This window comes from Adiantum capillus-veneris, chromosome 3, assembly GCF_014529385.1.
Source record: "Adiantum capillus-veneris isolate H3 chromosome 3, ASM1452938v2, whole genome shotgun sequence".
Lineage (NCBI taxonomy): Eukaryota > Viridiplantae > Streptophyta > Polypodiopsida > Polypodiales > Pteridaceae > Adiantum > Adiantum capillus-veneris.
In genome coordinates this window covers 95,405,685-95,428,223 of record NC_140933.1, presented here as the reverse complement: position 1 = coordinate 95,428,223, position 22,539 = coordinate 95,405,685, and the positions used below count along the sequence as shown (strand labels likewise).

Sequence of the window (22,539 nt, the reverse complement as noted above, 5' to 3'; positions counted from 1 at the left end):
ACTAAGTGCTTGTTTAGGCAACAGTTTCAGCAAACCCTCTTTCCAAGATAAGGAAAAATTCTGTTTAGAGCACGCAACATTCATCATGTAGAGCTTTTAATGGCTCCCAAAAGGAGATGAAAAATTCCACATTGAGCCTAGCACAACTAAGGGAACGAGATCGGCTGAGAGCAAGTAATAAACAGTGCAATCGATTTCCTGTAAAATGCGCCTCCATTGCTAGAGCATCTTGAGGCGAGATAATCGAGTGCACCGTAGATAACAAAAGTTGGTGTGCATGAAGAACTTGAGCAGATGCCTAAGGAGCATCAGCAAAGACATTTCAAAAATTGAAAACCATGGCATTCGCAAGCTCGTGTTTTGAGGCTGTCCAAGGACCCGATCGGAGCAGAACCCTCTTAATGGTTTGAGAAACCCTTGAATGGTGGTAAGTGCTTAAAAACTTGTTTCGAGGCACATCCCTTATCCACAAACGCTCGATGGCGAGCGCGAGTCTACCATTTGTCTAATTTGTGTTTATCATTATACTGCAGACATACTCGGGCCTGGCAAAGAGCTGTCGATTCACTTTTAGACAATAAACGTATGTCAGCCAAGAGTTGGAGCTGTTGATAAACATGTTTGACATCCTTAACATCACCATGTAATTGAAGCATGTAAAGCTTGCCATAATCTTGAATTACACTTCACACACACGCAAGAAAGCGAAACCAAGAAATATCATGATCAAGATGTGACCAATGGGCAAATAACATCATAAATCATCTCGTAAAACGTCTCATGCGAAAGATGTGCAGTATTGATGTGCAACAGGCATTTTCTAGAGAGAGGCTGATCACAATGGAATTGCCCAAAGCTCAATATCATCACAACGGGGGCACGATTCGACAACAACAAGGTATGTTCTATGCATATTTCACTTACAAACTCATTATATTGTTGGATGTTAAGGACATACCACCGATTCAATCGTGCACGATATGAAGAGTGAGCATTATGCTGAAAAGTGTACCCAGAAACATTTGGATGCAGAAGGCTCCACAAATTCGACATCAGAGTGCATGCAATGAGACCTGTCCAGGCCTACATTTCCACATTCAACATGTGTAAATGTCCTGTGGTGTTATCAGATAAAGTGAGTGCATTGTGAAAATCACCACAAAGCAAAGTATTGGAAAGCCATGGATAAGAAGACATTGCACTCCATAAAGCAGCCCGTTCCCCCGAGGCTGTATGTGCATAAACACCACCAAATTCATACGTCTGGCCATTGATCGTACATTGAGCCCCCATCCAACGATCTGTTGAATTCATGTTGATTATGCTTTTGCAAAATCACAATGTCTTCCTTACATGTATGTACATAATGCCAGGTCAATCTCCACTTGTCAGGGTTACATAACCCGCGCACATTATATGAAATGCATTTGACACAACTAAGCCTTCGAGAGATATATACAGAGGCAAAGGAAGGAAGGGACTAAGTTGACGTGTCCATAAGCACATCAACATAAGCAGACTGCGGCTCAACTACAACATCTCGCATGCCTGCCTCAGAGGAAGCAAAGGCTATAGGTGATGGAGAAGCCCCATGAAGCACTACATCTTTTGGATGGGTGAAGTTTTCGGTAGCTCTCGGGTCGAAGAAAATTAGGGCTTTCAAGCCATTTACTTTGCCGTATGCTCGATACAATTTATTTGTACGTTCAAGGCGGATGCCATAGATGTGAGGTACAAGTCCAATGGCCGCTTTAGCTCGTTTGGCTGGAGATGGTCCTAGGGTTCTGTCGACTGTCGGCGCAGGCGGCGGTTTCTTTTGTTTGTCAGTGCGTTGGGGACAAGTAAAATAGTTGTCTTGTTTGAAAGTATCCAAAGCATCGACCCTTCTTGTAATAAGGTGTCTCGTTGGTGAGGCATCAAACGAGGCCTTCGAGGTTGGGTTTCACGAGACTCCCAAGAATTTGTTTGTTGTTGCCGAGAGTTCTGGTTAGTGATCGGAGGTTCTTTTGTGGTAAACTCCAGCTTTCCCTTCATCAGTTTGTAGCCGACCGCGGCATGGTCCAGAAGCTCTTGCATGGTGGAGACTTGGTTGGAGAGACAATTTTCCTGCAATGGTGATGGTAGTCCAATGGTGTATCGCTTGCACTGGTCCTCCAAGGAAATGAATTTAAAGGAGAACACCGGGAGATAGACGTGAAGAAACCTACAACTACGTGCAAATACTGTCCTGAAAGCTTGCCAGGTCCTTGGAGCATGCAGTTGTGTTGCGATTGAACTCCACCAGTGCATAGCATTATCTTTAAGAAATCCCAGTGCTCGAGAAATCTTCGATTCTTTTGCATAGTTTCCCAAATCATAGATGTTATATGAATTGTTATAGAAATTGCAATGCTTTCTTTTGATCTTTCATCCCAGAAAAGGTCAAAAAATCTGATTGTCGTGCCGCCATCCGTGAAATCTTTCGGTTGGTTCGGCGCGTATCCTGGGAACGAATAATAAGGGTATCCATATGGGCTCCAACCATTGTAGGCTAGTGGTCGTGGTGGTGGGGGGCAATGGCGGTGGCAAAGGCGTTTGCACTGGATCAAGGTCAGATGACTGCACCATATTCCTGAAGATTCCCCCTATTGGAACAGACGGGTTGGAAGGTTGTGGGTTGGAAGCTCTTGTGCTTTCTGGCGCCGGAGGAGGAGGAGGCAACACTTCGGGCATCAGAGGGGGTAACATGTAATTCAGAAACTGTTGAAAACTTTGCAGCTTCGGGAGATTCTATTGAGGATACCGTGAAAGAATGTCGTGAAGCTCGTTGAGGAGAAACTACAAGTATTCTGCTAAATCCATGAACGCCATGTCTTGGGTTCTTTATGGCTTATGCTCTGTAAGACAGAGCGGCAAAGACGGGTGATGAAGTAAGGGTTGGAGTTGCTAATAAGTCTGTGGTCCGAGCCACGAAGATTCTTCCATAGAATTTCCAGTAGACTTATGAAGCGCCGGTTTGCTTTGTCTACTCTTTGGTAGGACCCGTATGATTGCAGAAAAGCTCACGCCTGAAGCTCTGATACCACTGTTACGAGACGGGCATCACGTACCAATGGAAAAGAATAGACTGAACAAATGTTTAGCACTTAAATAACAACTGAATTGAAAGAGAAAGAGAGAGCACACACGACAGGGAGTGGCTGAATTCCACTCCAGAGAGTATTGTCCCCAAACCGTGGCGCCCTTTCCGATATATCTTTATATCGCTTGAACAAGTTACACTCTATGCCTCTTGCTCTGCATCTGCCTGCGGTAGAATGCCAGAGTGAGGGCCCTTAGTTCATATTTAAAGGTCCTCAGCCATTTAAAAGCAATTACACGAAAAGCTTAAAGTTCTAAAAGCATCTACTGTCCAAAAGCTGCCAGCCCGCAAAACGCGGAAATCCGTACAAGCTGCCACATAGCAGTCGTCAACGCAATTCACGAAATTTGCCACGTCAGCAGGTCAACGCAAATTGCGAGAATCCATACTGTTCTGCCACGTCAACAATTGGTATGCAAAAGAGCTAGTGTGTGTGTGTGTTGGTCCTGCTTTATTTAATCTCTTTAGGTCACTTGGGCCCTTGGTCCCATAAGTTCGTAGGAACTTCTTCTGCTTCTTCTTCTACTGCTGCTTCTTCTTAGGGTTTAGGCCCCTCAACCAGGATGTGGAGGTTGGCTCCGTTCTTCAGTGGCTTGACACGTCAGCAGTTTGTGATATAAGGTCCTAGTCAAAGAAGTCCCAGTGGCAATAGATGTCGAAATTGGTCAGCCCACAACGGACTGCCTCAAAGGGCGACGTCTGTACCAACAGGGGCGTCTCCAGGTATGGCTGCTCCTCTCACGCCAAGCGGCTCGTGGCAAAAGCACTGCAAAGAGATTGCTTAGCTGTCGAGGAGTGACTAATCCCTTGAGCTGGCGACGGGTGTGGGAGGGAACATGCGACGAAGCAGGGGGGTTCAGAGAGGTGGGGGGGCGCGGCTAGTAGAGGAGGTGAGAGTGGAGGCGGAGAGGTGGGAATGGTAGGCAGAGGTCCGTCAATGGCGAAGCTGAGGTGAAGGAGGTATTCGTCGGCTCATTCTGCTGTAAAGGGTTGAAATGGTTCCCTATGAGAACCCACTGTTGCTGGCTTGGTGCAGACCGACCACCAAGGGTGCCAAATTGACATGGCGGTCCCTGGCAACGACGGCCACGAACCTGCTGCCAGCCCTCTTCTGCGTAGGCACCTGTCTCAAACGAGGTGCTCGCATGTGCTCCCTATGTCTCTGCTTGCTGAGCTTGGCCAGCCTTAGTAGGTTGGGTCTGTGGCGCGGGTCAGGGCCTCCTTCGTGGACAGGTCTTGGCAAGATGGCCCATCTATCTGCAAATGAAGCACGGGTTTGGGAGGCCCGAATACTCCACACTTTGTTTGATCCAGCAGCAAAACCACCTTCGGGAGTGTATGTGTTAAGAGACTTGGGCACACCAAGCCGGGAATTTGACAGGACACATGAGAGAATCACTTAAAATACTCCGCAACTTTAAAATTTGACTCGACATGCCCGATGTATTTCCGTGCCTAGAGGTATCGGCCCCAAAAATCTGGTGCCCCTTTCGGTATTTATTTTTATTCTTGAGCAAAGTACAACACCTAGTGGGACCTCTTCTCTCAGACTCTGCGTCTAGATGCTTTGCAGAGTGAGGTCCCAAGGGTATTATTTATTCTTACAAGGGATGCCTCAAAAGAAGCAAAGTACAACACCCGCGTGGCCTCTGCTCTCAGACTCTACGTCCAGATGCTCTGCAAAGTGAGGCCCCAAGGGTCTTATTTATTCTTACAAGGAATGTTCTAAAAGGAGAGCCCCAAAATCATTCAGTTCAAAAGCAATAATCCCAAAAAGCATATGCTTTCATAAGCCAGCGCTTGGTCCTCAAGAAAAGCAGCCAACGTAATTTTCGCAAATTCGTATTGCTGTCCATGCATGCGGCATGTCAACACGAAATACGACGGTCTCTACAGCTGCCACGTCAGCAGGCCAACACCATTCACAGAAGGCCGTACAGTTTCTACCACGTCATCTGTCTTGGGCAATCCTGCCATGTCATCAATTTGTGGCAGTATGTGTGTCTCGTGGCCTTCGCCACAACTGAAGCGGAGGTGCGCGGGGTCTCCAAGACCATCGCAAACATAGAGCCAATCGTGGAGAGTAAGGGAAGATGCTCCTGCTTCAGTTCAAGAAAGTAAATTGAGATGGGAAGATCTGCCTCCTCCTCAGGCACATTTGTAGTCGCCGTGGTGCCATTTTCTGAAGTAAGCTCGAGCCGCCCGAAGGCCTAGCGAGCTCATCGAGATCACTTTGGCTGCCATCTTTGGAGACTCGAACTCTATCTGGTAGTAGCCTCGCCTGAGAATTTACACATTGATGATCTTCCCCACTTTGGTAAGGAGTCTGGCTTGTATCAGGTCCCGAACCTCACCTCTGTTGGGTCTCGTGCCAACAATCTTGCAAATGATTGAGGTGGCTTGGAGCCATTCCACCTCGGCCATCAAGCTCGCTTGCTCTTCTGGCGAAAGAGCAAGTCAAAGGGTCGGCTTCGCGGTGTAGGCACAAAGCTTGGCCAGCATGATTGCCCAAAAGATGCTGCAGCTATCCATGCTATGAAAAGTATTCCTTATACATCAGCTTGTGGGTCTTTGATGTATGCCATGGTTGCTACACGACCGGATATTGCTTATGCAGTGGGAGCTGTTAGCAGGTTTATGTCTAACCTTGGCAAACCACATTGGGAGGCAGTGAAAAGCATTTTCAGGTACTTGAAAGGTACAGAAGACATATGCATATGTTATGAAAAGGGTACATTGTTTGTGCAAAGATTCGGACATGGCAGGTGATCTTGACACTCGGAAATCTACCAGTGGTTATGCCTTACATTGGCTGGTGGAGCTATTTCTTGGTGTTCAAGATTGCAAAAGATTGTTGCATTAAGCACTACAGAGGCTAAATATGTTTCAGTCACAAAGGCTTCTAAAGAAGCCATTTGCCTTGGCCGTCTTGTGAGGACTTTTGGTCTTCCAGCTCATGCTCCAGTGCTTGGTTGTGATAGTCAGAGTGCTGTATGTCTTGCTAAGAATTCCATGTTCCATGCTCGTACCATACACATTGATGTGCGGTACCATTTTATACGCCAAGTACTGGATGATGGCCTTGTCACTTTGACAAAGGTCAAAATATAGGATAATCCCGCAGATGTTCTCACTAAGTGTCTTGCTAAGACACAACACTAGCATTGCTTACATTTAGTGGGAGTTACTTAAAGGTACCACATCGGGCCTTTAAGTGGGAGGTTGTTGGGTCTAAAGGCCCTCTAGCCACCCTTGTATACATTCTTTTATTCTTTGGGTGTGAACCACTCCTAGGGTCACTTAAGTGACCCTATAGTGTGTACCCTCAATAATAAAACATAATGATTTGCAAAGTGTGCACACAACACACGAAATAACCTGCGTACGTTTTTCTTCTCTCTCTCTCTCTCTCTCTCACGTTCGTCTTCTGCAAAAACAGCCTGCGCTACCCTCCTCCTGTTGCTAGCGCTCCAACACAACTTGGAGATTGTGGCCGAGGGGCCTAAAACCTAAAGCAGCAGAAAACCCCAAATTTGTGTAAAGTGCACGTGGACAATTTGTACGGACCTGACCGTGTTTGCGGAAACACATGCTGACATGGCACTTGTATGGACATCCCGCATTTTGCGTTGCCAGCCTCATCATGGGTGCTTGATTTTGGCACTGGGTGCTTTTGGCAATGGGGGGCCTCCTCTTGGCATTCTAGTTTGTAAAGAACTAGAGGAGCCCCCAACTTGTAACCAGTGGAAGCAATATAAAGAAATACCGAAAGAGGCGCCAGGGTTTTGGGGCCAGTGCGCTCTAGGAGTGGAACTTTGCCACTCTGTGTCTCGCTTGGATCCTCCCTCTCTCTTTCTCTGCTCCATTTGTTTTGAAGTGCTAAAAGTTTGTTCTATTGTGTCCTTTTCAGTTTGCATGTGGTGCCCTTCCGTTACACAATTACATCAGAGTAGTCATATTAACAACTAACAAGATACAAAACAAGTGATCATCATATTTGTCATCGCAAAGGGCTTAATGGGAAACCTTGACCTTGACAAGTTGATTTCTGAATCGATTGTAGAACAAATGACTTGCTCTTTGCAAAAGCCAATCCATATTGCATAGAAGTATACGAGCGTGGATTTATGTTTGCTTTCTGTTTATGGCATGGGAGTAATGTTTTTTCTCCCCTTGCAACTTGTTTCTTATTGCTGTAGGCACGTATGATACAGATGGGCATCGGTGTGTATGCTTTTTAGTAATCTCATGATTGTTCTCTAAATAGGTCTTGCAAGTTAAAGAAATGTTTTAGTCATAATCATTCTTGATTGTCTGAAATGTTTTGACCTCAAGACATGCTCAGGGGCTCATTTTACTCTTGCTGTGCAGAAATGGGAGCCTTTATCAAATCAGCAGCGACATGGTGGCTCTATAGTTGAGGTTTTCCGCATAATGGAAGAGGTGATTTGTTTGCTATGATTGTCTTTTTGCATTGCTATCTTGAATCATGTAAACGTCTCTTTAGTGAATAAATATTACCATGACTGGTTAACTCGTCTACAAGACTCTCAAGGCTTGATGCTTTGCTCTCTTGAGCCTTGTCAGTTCTTTTGCTTTGGCAAATGAATATCAGCAAAGCAAATAGATATCTACGTAAGTTTGATTTGCAGCGTCCCCTCCTTTTCTGGAAGCATTGGCAATTTGTGGCATTTGATATTGTAGTGTATCTATGAAGCCGTGAGAGTGTGTGTAACTTTGTTGTGCTTAGCCTTTGATAAAGATTGTCTTCACATTTGAATTTGCCAGCTGACACGAAACTTGTCATTATGCAGACAGTCGAGCAATTTTTCAATCTCAACTTACCTATGCGATTCCCAGTCCTAAAAAGCTTGATGAGTGGTTTAGACAATGCACTACAGCTCTATTCCAATAGAGTAGTCAATCAGTTGGGTATGTTTTCCTTTATTTTCGTAAAACTGCCAGAGTCAGAATAATGCAATTAATTCACTTTGGGATCGTTAGAAAGTCAATTTCTGCCTATGTCCCTTGCTTTCCTCTATTCTCATAATCTTTAGCACTACAGTTGAGATCTCTCTGAAAGCTAAAGAGCTTTCTAGACCGTACTCTTCAATTAATCGGCCAATAAATTAGACAATCAACAATGTATCTTATGGTTTTCTTCTAATTGGAATGTAGGTTTGCCTCACAGCAAAGAATATCTGTTTTTGAGTCAGATAATCACAGAGGTATAAAATGGAGCTTTCATTTATAAGCAAAAGAAAGTGAATTCTTTGGATGAAATGCTGCTTTATATTCAGCGCCAACAATTTCCAAAGATTCACCAAAGAGAATGAAAGAGAAATGCAAGCCAGCTACATAGACAAATGAGGAAGAGCTCATTTTCAGCCAGAATACAGCATCAACAATTTCCACAGCATAGGAATATTTCAAGAGTCCTCAAACATCATCCATCAAGTCTTGAACTCAAGTGCTACTATTCAAGGGGGAAATGGAATAACCAATCTACAACATCTGAGTCTTTTGATTTCCTTAATCATGATAGAGAGGGAGGCTAAAACGGCCAATGGTTGAGAGTTCACTCGTAGACGGGAAGGCCTTGTCGTCATGAGTTGGTCGGGCCAACTGGCACTAGAATCCGAGCAGTAAAAGGGTGTCTAGGCTCAGCTCAAAGTCATTTAGGTCCCCTCGCTACACTTATAAGTTGGTGGATACTAGGAAATTAACTCAAAAGAGGCTAAGTGGACACATGGCGGCTCTAGATGCAATTGCCAAAAGCATCAGCAAGGGGGGGTGCCCAAATTGAGAGAGGAGGCTGATTTTTGTCCATTAAGTGACTACAGTGTGTGGGTGAGTAGTGGGTGCAGATTTCACAGCTTTAATGGAAAGCTTGCCTTCTCCCATTGCTTTATGTACTGCGATGATTCCGCTCTTACGCACCTCTCTCCCCCTTTGAATACAGAAACGTGATGCCCCGCTCGAGGGCTTTTCATCTGTCTATGTGGGTTCATGCACGATTGCTGAGGCAAGAGCCTCTTGCACAGGTATTGGATTAGCTAGTTGCTAATCCCTTGCAGGTACAGGTGAATTCGGAGAGATTTCATGCAAGAAATCTCGTCGGATTCAAAGGGCAAGTAGCCCTACAAGTGCGGAAGCTCCAGGGCTTGCTACGAATGCGACCGGCACTCGAAACAGAGCCCAAATCAGGAAATTACAGCCTGCTGTATAAATTTGCAGGTTTAGGGTTTCGGCCCTAATCGATCCCTAATACCCCCAAGAGGTTCGGGGAAGCGAAAGGATTGTTGTCAGGCAATATGGTGCATTTTCAGGGTAGAAAACAGGGAATTCACCTTGCTGCATATTCTTGCCAGGTTTGGAAAAGTGCTCGTATGTGCCGGGAAAGTCATCCAATGCGTGGGGATTTTGTCTGTAAAGTTTCCTAGTACTGTTATGCTCCCGAAATCGGGCTAGAACAGATCTTTTCAGCCCGGATTATGCGGGACAGCTCCTAGGAAATCGCAGGTTTTATTCCCTCTTTGAATACAATAAAGAAATACCGAAAGGGGCGCTAGTCTTTGGGGCCAATAGGTTGTTGGCGTCTACTTGGTAGTGCTCCAGCTTCCAAGACGTGTGTGTTTAAAGTATTTAACCCTCCAAGCCGCTTGGGAGAACACAGCCTGTCCATAGATAGAAGCCGAAGACCCTTCTTGCTAGAGGAGGTCCGCCAAAAATGCTCTAAATATTGGACATGAGGGATTGCAAATGCAACCGAGGGCAGGATAACAAAGGCAAGTAAAACTACACATAAGCCACAAGGATGCATTGGACAATCCGGAGATGCACATGAAGTGGCCACGTGGACAGTTTCTAGTAATTCAACTTGGAATGTAGACGTTGGAGCACCCAATCCAATTTCTGCATAGCGGATACACTCCAACCCAGCGGATAACCCAAATGCGAACCAGAACATGTGGAGGAACAATCTCCCCAGGCCACAATATCTTATGCCAGTCACATTCTTTCAGAGGTAGTAGCTTGGATTTGCAAAAGTTAACTTTGAGACCTGCTGCCAATCCAAACAAGTGAAGAGTATTCATAATGTCACAAGGCGGGCACCACGTGCCAATAGAAAAGAACAGACTGAACAGACCTTTAGCACTTCAATAAAAACAGAACTGAGAGAGAGAGAGACGACGCGACATGGAGTGGCGGAATTCCACCCCAGAGAGTATTGGCCCCAAATCTTGGCGCCCCTTTCGGTATTTCTTTATATTGCATCAACACAATACAAGCCGGTACTCCAGACTCTGCACCTTCTCCAGGAAGCATGCCAGAGAATGAGCCCTAGCCTCATATTTAAAGGCCCTCGGCCTGAAAAGTAGTTACAGTAAAAAGCCTTTAAAACTCAGAAGCTTCTGGTCTAAAAGCAAAGCCAAAAAGCTGCCAGCGTAAATCACGGAAATCCGTACAGCCTGCCACGTCATCAGCCGGCGCAATTTTCGGAAATCTCCATGCTGCCCTTAGGGTTAGGGTTAGGGTTTCTAGATTAGGGTTTGCAGGTTTTAGGTTTAGGGTTTCCAGAATTAGGGTTTGCAGGTTTTAGGGTTAGTGATTCCAAAATCAGGGTTTCAGCAGTAAGGGTTTCTGCTCTCGGGCAACCACGTCATCACTTTATGACACTTCTTCTGTTACTTGTTCTTCTTAGGGTTTAGGCTCCTCGGCCACATCTGTAAGTTGGCTCCATTCTTTAGGCTTTGACACGTCAGCAGTTTGTTACACATAATTTGTTGTACATCATCATAGTTTTGCGAGGCATGAACAAAGAGTCATCCCCATAAGCCTGACTAGCAAACTGTCATCCAGAAGGTAAAGTCAGGCCATGCAGCCTACAAGTGGAAGTCAAGGAATCCAAATACATAAACAGGAGATGAGTAGCAATCGCATAAAGCAAAGCACTCAGAGGGAAGCCCTGCCTTACCGATCGTCCCAAAGGCCAAGATTCTGTGAGAGATCCATCCAGCAAGCGTGCAAAAGTGCTGTGTATACAAGAAAAGCGTGACACAAGATAGCCTAGTCCCAAAGCCCAAGTGTTGCATGGTATCCGCAATATAATCCCAAAGGACAGTATCAAATGCCTTTTCAATGTTGACCTCCATGACCAAGATATCCTGTCGAGTATATTTTGCATATTCCATTCCAATGATGACATTCGCGAGGCTATCAGTAATTTGACGTCGTGGAATGAAGCTGTAATTGATGCAAGCCTTCATGTAGAAAGCACTTGAGTCGGTTAGCAAGCATTTTTGCCATTAATTTAGCAGGTTTTAGGGTTATTATTCCTGAATTAGGGTTTCAACAGTAAGGGGTTTTTTGCAAAAATTAGGGTAGGGTCTCTGCTCTCGGGCAACCACGTCATCACTTTGTGACACTTCTTCTGTTACTTGTTCTTCTTAGGGTTTAGACTCCTCGGCCACATCTGTAAGTTGGCTCCATTCTTTAGGCTTTAACATGTCAGCAGTTTGTTACACATAATCTGTTGTACATCATCATAGTTTTGCGAGGCATGAACAAAGAGTCATCCCCATAAGCCTGACCAGCAAACTGTCATCCAGAAGGTAAAGTCAAGCCATGTAGCCTACCAGTGGACGTCAAGGAATCCAAATACATAAACAGGAGATGAGTAGCAATCGCATAAAGCAAAGCACTCAGAGGGAAGCCCTGCCTTACCGATCGTCCCAAAGGCCAAGATTCTGTGAGAGATCCATCCAGCAAGCCTGCAAAAGTGTTGTGTGTATACAAGAAAAGCGCGACATGAGATAGCCTAGGCCCAAAGCCCAAGTGTTGCATGGTATCCGCAATATAATCCCAAAGAACAGTATCAAATGCCTTTTCAATGTTGACCTCCATGACCAAGATATCCTGTTGAGTATATTTTGCATATTCCATTCCAATGATGACATTTGCGAGGCTATCAGTAATTTGATGTCGTGGAATGAAGTTGTATTGAGATTGATGCAAGCCTTCATGCAGAAAGCACTTGAGTCGGTTAGCAAGCATTTTTGCCATTAATTTAGCAGGTTTTAGGGTTAGGGATTCCAGAATTAGGGTTTCAGTAGTAAGGGTTTTTTTTTGCAAAAATTAGGGTTAGGGTTTTTGCTCTCGGGCAACCACGTCATCACTTTGTGACACTTCTTCTGTTACTTGTTCTTCTTAGGGTTTAGGCTCCTCGGCCACATCTGTAAGCTGGCTCCATTCTTTAGGCTTTGACACGTCAGCAGTTTGTTACACATAATCTGTTGTACATCATCATAGTTTTGCGAGGCATGAACAAAGAGTCATCCCCATAAGCTTGACCAGCAAACTGTCATCCAGAAGGTAAAGTCAGGCCATGCAGCCTACCAGTGGAAGTCAAGGAATCCAAATACATAAACAGGAGATGAGTAGCAATCGCATAAAGCAAAGCACTCAGAGGGAAGCCCTGCCTTACCGATCGTCCCAAAGGCCAAGATTCTGTGAGAGATCCATCCAGCAATCTGTTACACATAATCTGTTGTACATCATCATAGTTTTGCGAGAGGCATGAACAAAGAGTCATCCCCATAAGCCTGACCAGCAAACTGTCATCCAAAAGGTAAAGTCAGGCCATGCAGCCTACCAGTGGAAGTCAAGGAATCCAAATACATAAACAGGAGACGAGTAGCAATCGCATAAAGCAAAGCACTCAGAGGGAAGCCCTGCCTTACCAATCGTCCCAAAGGCCAAGATTCTGTGAGAGATCCATCCAGCAAGCCTGCAAAAGTGCTGTGTGTATACAAGAAAAGCGCGACACGAGATAACCTAGGCCCAAAGCCCAAGTGTTGCATGATATCCGCAATATAATCCCAAAGAACAATATCAAATGCCTTTTCAATGTTGACCTCCATGACAAAGATATCCTATCGAGTATATTTTGCATATTCCATTCCAATGATGACATTTGCGAGGCTATCAGTAATTTGATGTCGTGGAATGAACCTGTATTGAGATTGATGCAAGCCTTCATGCAGAAAGCACTTGAGTCGGTTAGCAAGCATTTTTGCCATTAATTTATAATATATATACCATAGGCATGAGTGTAATAGGGCGCCAATGAGAGATTGACCCAAATCAAGCAAGCCAGCATATAATTCCGACTCAGTGAAAACAGCTTCCAAGTCTTGAGCCTGTGCCGCATCGAAAGAATGGGAGCAACATGCGATAGAAACATGTGACTCGCTTGGCAAGCTTCTCTCGTGGGAGAAGAAGGCGCCTCAAAAATCTTGCCATAGTGAGAGTGTAGGGCTAATGCCAACTCTCGGAAAGTGGAGGTCCACTCCCCTGACGGTAATTTAACTCTCCGTATAGCTTGATTCTGCTTGGAGTGATGCAAATGCTGGAAGAATTGTTAGAAGCACATCCTTTATCTACAAAAGCCTGTTGATGAGCTCGAGTCTGCCATTTGGCCAATTTCCTCTCATCATTGTGCCGTAGCGTAATGCGAGCAGAAAGCAACTCAGTCTTTTGAGTGGCAGTAAGAGAAGAGTGATTAGCCAAGTGCATTAATCTGCTACAAGCATCCTTTGCCTCATTAACTTGTACCCTTAATCGTGACAAATAATCCCTGCCATAATCTTGGATAACACATTGAACACGCATAACTAAGCGGAACGAGGCTATGTCCATATCAACATACATTTGGGAGATCAAAGGTGGAATGACATCCACAATCATAGTGCGAAAAGGTTCATGCTTGAGGTAAGCATTATTGATATGCAAAAGTCTCTTCTTGGGTAGGCGGCCATTGACATCAAAAGAGCAAAAACTAAGTATCAAGCATACGGGAAAATGATCCGAGAGACACATAGCATAATCAATCCTCATCTCGCATACAAAGTCATCATATTGTTGCATGTGAAAAAGATACCAGCGATCCAGCCGAGCGCGATACATAGATTGAGCATTATGCTGAAAAGTGAATCTTGGATCAGTCGCATGCAAAAAGGGCCGACTGCTCTTCGGCTTCGTTTTCCCTCTGGCTCTTTTCACCGACGCTTTTGGCTTTTTGGAGTGCTCCAGTCACCGCAATCTCAGTTTGCGGTGTTCTTCAGCTGGGTCCGATTTTGGACTATGTGGGCCATCTGGCACCACAGGAAGTCCTTCATGTTCCAAGGCACTTCTGTTGATCACTTTCCCTATTTCAAATTCTCTTGGTCAAGCGCTGCATTTTGCCTATGACGTCGGAGACACCATCTTGATACCTATAGGATTTACTTTTGACTGTTTTTAGCCTTCGGAGCCTCATAGTGCTCCGCTTTTTGTATCCCTTTCTTTTTGTGGGTTTTCCTCGCTTTGAGGTTTCCCACTTGTAATTAATCAAAGCAGATTTACAAAAAAGTGTGTGTTTGAAGTGTTAATTCCAGCTACAGGTTTTATTTGCTCTGTGTCCTAAAGTCCAAAGTAAAGTTTCGGGTGAAAGCCAAAGTCTACCGCCCTATGGGCTGGTTTCAGAGGCAGAGAGAATTGAGATCAAACATGTATGAGTCAATAATCCCTTGATAAAAAGCATCTGGACCTCTTAAAGGCAATGGAAACTTAATCGTATAAGGTTGAGGACTACAAAGACATGAATTTTCATGGCCTCCTTAGGTAGCAAACATTTACTTTCACATAGAGCATGGCCCAGATTGGGGTTTTCCCTTGCACCTTACTGCAGAAACTTTGGGGCTTCTTGTTGCTAGGAGGCTCGCAATGTCCTAGCCCCCTTAACTAAATTATTATGCCCACAGATTTTTTGGCATCATATGTGGCCTCTTGATAGGGGGCGCTGATTGGATGTGTGAAGTGTTTCCAAGTCAGATGATCCTGGAGGTATACTCAAAATCATCAACTTGGGACTGCTAGCAAAAAAAATTCTGCTTACGGCTGTAGCTTCATCTTTGAGATTATGTCCTTGTCTTTTTTTGGGAGGAAAACATAGTATGCTGTCTTTAGCTTTTTAGAAGTTTATTCTTTTCCACGGTTCTATTAGGTGTAAAAGAAGATTTGATGCTGCCACCGCCTGGTTTGACACGTTATGGAAGAGATGCATCAATTAAATCAACATTTACTACTAAGAAGAAGGGTGCAGATCCTAGGCTTCCAGATGAGAAGAGGGGTAGCCAGTTGAATCTGCTTACAGTTTCCAGATTATGTGTCCGGCTAAATACTCTACATGTAAGCTCACACCATCCTACATCGTCTAAAGTTATAAGCTGTGAGCTTGATCTTGTTGAAGATTCTTCTTTCTATTTGCAGTACATATTGAATCAAGTGAACAACTTAGAAGACAACATCAAACAACGTTGGACAATGAAACGGCCTCAGGATAATTCGGGTAATGTCTTAAACTTGTAGTTGATAATCAGTTTTACTCGTTTACTCTTGAGCTTGAACTTACAGCAATGGCGTTGAACAGGTGATAAATCTGCCAATGGAATTTCAACTTCTTTTGATGCCACAAGGAAAGTAATCAATGGTGGAATTGACAGGATTTGCGAGTTTTTAGGTACGTCTTATTTTTTATCCTTCAGGAATAGATGCAATAATCTCTTAATGGAGTGAGGCTTTAAAAGCAAGGAGCTTATAGCACCTGACGTTAAGGAAGCGCAGCAATCTTTAGAGCAGGGGGGTCTCAATGTAACAGCTCAACAGCCAAACCATGGGATGAAAAAACTAGATGAACATCTTGCAACTCAAGTATGGGAGGAGGTACGAGAGAAATTACATGGGGGTGAAAGCTTAGTATCACCATGTACAATTGCCACCCAGAAAGAGTGGGACGAGGGCCACTGATGGTACGGTATCAGATTCCAAGCAATCTATGACTGCCCTTGGACAGAGTTAGCAATGCACTGATCAGTGATAGAGCAGATTTTGATGGAGGCGCATAGCTTCATGAGTTTTGAGTTCTTCTCACATATCATTGAGTGCGAGTTGGATGATGCCTTGGGGAGACTGATATGGTCAAAGTCTTCTATTTCTTGGTACCTTCCTCAGTGTTTAATGTGGAGGATGGTTGGGTTTATCCTCCAACTCTGTCACTGTGGCTGTGCAGGAGCACTGCATCTTCTTTGGGGGTTCGGCATAGAGATTTGATGAGATGGATTCAGGGCATGCTTAAGGCACACAATAGGGGCTATTCAGGATTGTGCTGCATGTATGCTATGATACTTGAGGTCATGGTGGTAGAGAAGGCTGGACTTGCATAGTTGTATGCGGACATAGCACTCGACAAATGCATGTAGGAATGCAGCCAGTTGGACTACATACCGTTTTTCGCTGGTTGTATGGGTATTTTTCCCACTGATAACAGTGTATATGCTGTAGGGTTTTGCCATATTCTGTATTATGACCTATGGCCGATTTTATATTTTTCCAGAGAGAGAGAGAGAGAGAGAGAGAGAGAGAGAGAGAGAGAGAGAGAGAGAGAGAGAGAGAGAGAGAGATGAAATGTTATATTAACGTCTTCAAAAGGCCAAAGTGACCTATGAGACCAGAAAGTTAAAATGCGGTGTATTTGATACAAAGTTAGATTAACAAAATAAATTAAACTAGGATAACAAAATATAAATACTGCGGGATCCTAAACTAAGCAGTACAATGTGAAGACAATATGGGAGGGGAGTAGAGATCCATCTTCATCTGCACTTTGGACGACGAAAGAGTATGGCTTGAATCCTTTGCCGTAGCCTCCTTCGAAATTGTGTAGCTCCTCTCCTCCCTCGGGGTCGTCTAGATCTCCCTAGCTCCAATGCTCGGTCTATGAGAATGCCAGTAGTGCGGGTAGACCTCTCCACCGTCGCTGGTTGCTCCTCTGTCTGTTCTTCTGGGTGTACAGTATCTAGTGTAAAGAAATCTGTGATCTGTCTCTGGGGATGTCTCTCTTCACCTCTCCTCAGTAAGGTTCCTCTATGCTTGTGTAACTCAAGTAGATAAAGCCCAAGACATCTTTGATCCTCGTAACTCATGACCCTAGATAGAGGCCCAAAACCTTCTCTGAATAGACAGTGAAAACGACCTCGTATCTCCTAGTATACTGTGCAATGACATATGTAATGTACTTCTGTCTCTGGCTCTAGATGGCATAAGCGGCATATTCTGTTATCTGCCGGTGTCCCTCTGAATCTGCCAATCTCAATCTCGAGCTGATGTGAGGACGTGCGTATCTGGCCAATGGCACAACGCAAACCATGCGAAACATGCGTGTCCATATAGCTAGGTCGAATCACAAACCCATCCCCCGTGAGGTGGAGAAGATGCTCTCTATAGAAAGCCATCTTTGTGCCCAACTCTTGTAACGGCTCTATCCATGTCCTTCTCGTGTCCAGCTGGATCAAATCCTGATGGATGAGTCTATTAATCTCTACCCGTGTCAGAGACCTCAAGGGTGCCTGAAGAGAGTATTGAAAAGGAGGCAACCTATCCATGGTGAAACCATGTGTCTGAAACCATGATGTCATCTGAGCATACCAGCATGATGTGTCCCCATTAAAAGCTAATTGTCTGGAGGACTCTAGAGCCACCCTGGCATATCTGTCTATGGTAGTATCCCATAGACCGTGTACGAAGGAGACTGATCTTGTGAGCGCCTCAATCTCCATAGGGGGGGCAGCTAATTCCGCTCGAATGATATCATGTGGTACAGAAACCTTGGCTCTAATCAGCCGAGAGATCATAGATACTAGGGGCTTCTCCATACGCCTCCACCCATCCTGGCCTATAGAAGGTCCCCAAACCTGCACCCCATATAACACAGTAGAGGCTACCAAAGTATCAAAGAGCCATAACTTTGTCCTAGGTTCCTGGAACTGAACTTGTGAACACATCCTCTCCATTCCTCCCAGAGCCGCACCGGCTCTAGTTAGTCTAGTCTCTGCTGCTCTTCTCAAAGAAAATCTCGGCCTCGTGAAGACTACCCCGAGGTAAGTGTATGCATCTGTATACTCCACAATCTCCTGACCATATTTGAAAGTAGGTACTGATCTCCTGACCCATTGCGGTGTGGTGTTAAACACCATAACCTTTGTTTTACCTAGGTTTACACCCATGCCACTATCCTCTGCAAAACTGCGTAGTGTGTCCAGATGTCGTTGCATACCTTCTGGTGAGTCAGATATCAGTACAATATCATCAGCATAAAGCAACAATGGGATCCACGTCCCTGCCAGCTGGGCACCCCTGTCACCCTTTCTGTCAATGTAATCAGACACCTCATCCACATACATACCGAATAGAGTAGGAGACAATGGGCAACCTTGTTTCACTCCAATAGTAGAGTGAACTAAATTAGATACCCCTTCTGGAGTGCGTACATGTCCCACCGCTGATTTGTACAAAGCCATTATCCCCCAAATTACCTCTATGGGCACCCCCATCTCTTGCAGTCTGCGCATCAATCGAGCCCTTGGTACCATGTCAAATGCTTTGCGAAAATCCACAAAGCTACAATAGATCCGTCTCCCATGTGCTCTGCCCTTCTCAATGATGGCCCTGAGTGTCAGAATATGATCAAGAGTGGAGAAACCCCTCCTGAAGCCGGCCTGACCCTTTGCTCGTACACCCTCACCCTCTGCCCAACTACTCAGGTGTTACTCCAGAATAGATGCATATAGTCGTGCCAATGTGTGTGGAACCATAATAGTGCGGTAATTCCCAGGCTCTGTAGGGTCACCAGCCTTGAAGATGGGCACAATATTAGACAACCTCCAGGTCTCAGGTAATCCCTCACACATGGCACGATTGAACAACACTGCGAGAACCTCCATCAGCATATCCTTGGCATGATGATCTACTGCTATGCCCACTGGCCTGGCTCCCACTGTGAAATCCTGAATGCAGGGGATAAAGCTCGGTTGTGTCATAACATAATCTACTGTACTGGCCCCATGTCTATGTGGAAAGCATGTGAAACCGGCTGCTCCAGGAAATCGCTGTAAGCTATTTAGTATGGCTAATCCATGTGTGGTCGTCATTTCCATGAGGTATCTCCCATACTCCGTTTGCTCTCTGTCATCTGAGCATCTGTCAAGCCCCAACTCACCCGCATCCAGCTCTCAAAGCACCTCATCTGAGGTGTCGTAGAAGACTGTCTGCGAGTTGCCCGTTCGGGCATTGAAGTCCCCTAGGAGAATGATATCACCATTCCTTGAAAACTCCCAAATGTCATCATCTAGGATAAAGAAAGGCGACTGCCCTCTGGATGCGGCATACATCGATGTACTGGGAGGAAAGTAACATATGGCAATATATAGGAATCGACCTGTGTCAGGTCTCAGTCTCACCCACATATATCTAGCATGATCATCTCTTCGTACAATATGCAGTAATGGTTGTAGTTCCTCTCTGAATAGCACTGCTACTCCTCCTGAACCTCTACTCCCGTGCTCAGATCTCGCATTTGTCCTGTGAGCTGTTTCCCATCTGTATCCCACCGCATGTGGCATTACCTGTCCAGGGGCCTGATGAGTCTCTGAGAAGAACACAATATCCTTGTCTTTGAAACTCTCCTCAAATGCACCCACGTCCAACCTCATAGACCCATTACAGTTCCAGGTAGCCATCTTCAGTGTGGTCCCATAGAGAGAGAGAGAGAGAGAGAGAGAGAGAGAGAGAGAGAGAGAGAGAGAGAGAGAGAGAGAGAGAAATGAAATGAAATGAAATGAAATGTTATATTAACGTCTTCAAAAGACCATAATGACCTATGAGACCAGAAAGTTACAAGGTGGTGGATCTGATACAAAGTCAGAGTAACAAAATAACCTAACAACAGTACAAAACAAAGATATATACTATGGGATCCTAGATTGGTCGATGTGAGGTAAGCAAAAAACTAAGCAAAAATGGGCGGCTTGTTGGGATAGCTGAGTCACAAAAGATCTAGCATCGGTCGTTGGCGAATGTCATCAATTTTCTCCATGGTTAGTAGTCTGATCGGGCGTCGTGCATGCCTGGCCAGCGTGCTCCGAATCTTTTGACGTAGCCTCCGTCAATGCTGTGTAGTCCTTCGCAGTCGTGGGCGCCTGGATTTCCCCAGTTCAATCGCTCGGTCGATCATTGTGCCTCTGGTGTGAGACGAGGGGGAGCTCTGTTGTGGGAGTGGCTCTTGCGGCTGTCACGTGTCTGCTCTGAAGAAGTTTGTGATCTGTCTTTGAGACTGGTTAGCCTCGCCATTCATCAGGCTCTCTCTGTGTCTGCGCAGCTCGAGCAAGAACAAACCCAGGCATCTCTGATCTTCGTATCCCATTACTCTTGAGAGTGGTCCAAAACCCTCTCTGAACAAGCAATGGAAGCGGCCTCGTAGCTCGTAGTAGACGGGGTAGCGGCATGTATAATGCAGCTCTGTCTCAGGTTCCATGTCACACAAAGGGCATGTCCTGGCCTCTGCTGGTATTCCGCTATATCTCCCAGTTTCAATCCGCAGTTGGTGAGACGATGTGCGTAACTGGCCAATAGCACATCGTATCCCATGAGACAAGTGGGTATCCATGTATCTGGGTCTCTTCACAAAACCATCTTCCGTAAGCTGGAGAAGGTGGTCTCTGTAGAAAGCGATCTTCGTGCCCAATTCTTGTGCTGGTTGTATCCATGTCCTCCTGGTGTCTAGCTGGGTCAGGTCTTGGCGGATGAGCTTGGTGATCTCCGACTGTGTAAGAATGAGAGATGGTGCATCCAATTAGTACTGGAATGGTGGCAGTCTGTCTATGCTGAACCCATGCGCCTGAAACCATGATGTCATCTCCACATACCAGCATGTTGTATCTCCTTGTATGGCTAACTGTCGAGAGGACTCAAGTGCTATGCGAGCATATCTGTCTCTAGGAAGTTCCCATGTACGGTTTATGAAGGAGACTGATCTGGTGAGTGCCTCCACCACTAGTGGGGGGGCTGCTAGCTCTGCTCGGATAATGGCCCGTGGTACTGATGCCTTGGCTCTAATGAGCCGCGAGATCATAGGGACGAGAGGTTTCTCCATGTTCCCCCATCCGTCTGTGTGACCCGGCCTCCCGTGGTGATCCAATGAAGGTCCCCATATCTCAGCCCCATAGAGCAATGCTCAAGCCACCAAGGTGTCAAAGAGCCAGAGCCAGAGCCAGAGCCAGAGCTTCGTCCGGGGCTCCTGAAACTGAACCTGTGAACACATCCTCTCCAATCTACCCAATGCTACGTGGGCTCTAGTCAGTTTGGTATTTGCTGCTCTTCTGAGTGAGAATGTAGGTCCGCTAAAAACCACTCCAAGGTAAGTGTAAGCGTCTGTGTACTCCACAGTCTCCTGGCCGTATGTGAATGTAGGTGCTGACCTCCTGATCCACTGTGGGGTGGTATTAAACACCATAACCTTGGTTTTACCAAGGTTGACAGACAAACCACTTTCGTGGGCAAACGTATGCAAAGCATCCAATTGACGTTGCATTCCCTCTGAGGATTCGGAGATCAACACAATATCATCAGCATATAACAAAAGTGGAATCCATGTCCCTGCCAGCTGTGCACCTTTATCCCCATCGCTGTCAATGTAGTGAGAAACCTCATCCACATACATACCGAAAAGAGTAGGAGAGAGCGGGCAGCCCTGCTTCACCCCAATAGTGGAGTGAACCGGTGTAGAAAGTCCCTCCAGGGGCTGTACATGCCCTACTACTGATCTGTACAATGCCATGATCCCCCAAATGAGCTTTGTGGGTACTCCCATTTCCTGTAATCTGCGCATCAATCTAGCTCTGGGGACCTGTGTCAAAAGCTTTGCGGAAGTCCACAAAGCTACAATAGATCCGTCTCCCATGAGATCTGCCGTCCTCGATGATGGCCCTGAGCGTCAAGATATGGTCAAGAGTAGAGAAGCCTCTCTTGAACCCTGTCTGCCCAGTTGCACGCGTTCCTTCCCTTTGCCCATCTACTCAGCTGTTGCTCAAGAATGGATGCATACAACCGTGCCAGTGTGTGCCCAATCATAATAGTGCGATAATTCCCAGGCTCCATGGGGTCTCCTGACTTGAAGATAGGTACGATCGTAGATAGGCTCCAAGTGTCCGGTAGGCCCTCACACATGGCACGGTTAAACATAACTGCTAGAAGCTCTGCTAGTAGGTCTTTGGCATGCATGAAATGCTCAGCGACTAAGCCATCATGATCATATGCTCTCCCAGTCCTCATCCTGTCAATAGCTTTCTTTACCATCTCAGCGGTGAAAAAAGCACATGTGTGTGGGCATGGGTCGGGGGGGTTGGGGAGGAGCGGCTGTCCAGGTACTGTGTACAAAGATGATGCGCACTGACCCCAGGTCTCTGTGGAGGAAATAGCAGGGGGGGGGGGGGGGGGGGGGGGGGGGGGGGGGGGGGGGGGGGGGGGGCTGCCCATGAAAGAGC

The 22,539-nt window shown here is 45.7% G+C and overlaps 1 protein-coding gene and 1 pseudogene across 3 annotated transcripts in view; one reads left to right on the top strand and one right to left on the bottom strand.

Annotated features, from left to right (window-relative positions):
- LOC147461334 (plant/protein (DUF810)) overlaps window positions 1-22,539 on the top strand; it is a 113,276-nt gene that overhangs the window by 65,067 nt on the left and 25,670 nt on the right. For all 3 annotated transcript variants that reach the window (XM_086508906.1, XM_086508905.1, XM_086508907.1), the window contains 5 exons: window positions 7,493-7,564; window positions 7,936-8,053; window positions 15,168-15,352; window positions 15,434-15,512; window positions 15,594-15,683. In XM_086508906.1, coding sequence (XP_086365032.1) covers window positions 7,493-7,564; window positions 7,936-8,053; window positions 15,168-15,352; window positions 15,434-15,512; window positions 15,594-15,683 — 544 coding nt within the window. The remainder of the gene's footprint in view (window positions 1-7,492; window positions 7,565-7,935; window positions 8,054-15,167; window positions 15,353-15,433; window positions 15,513-15,593; window positions 15,684-22,539) is intronic.
- On the bottom strand, window positions 15,705-17,856 carry LOC147461336 (uncharacterized; annotated as a pseudogene).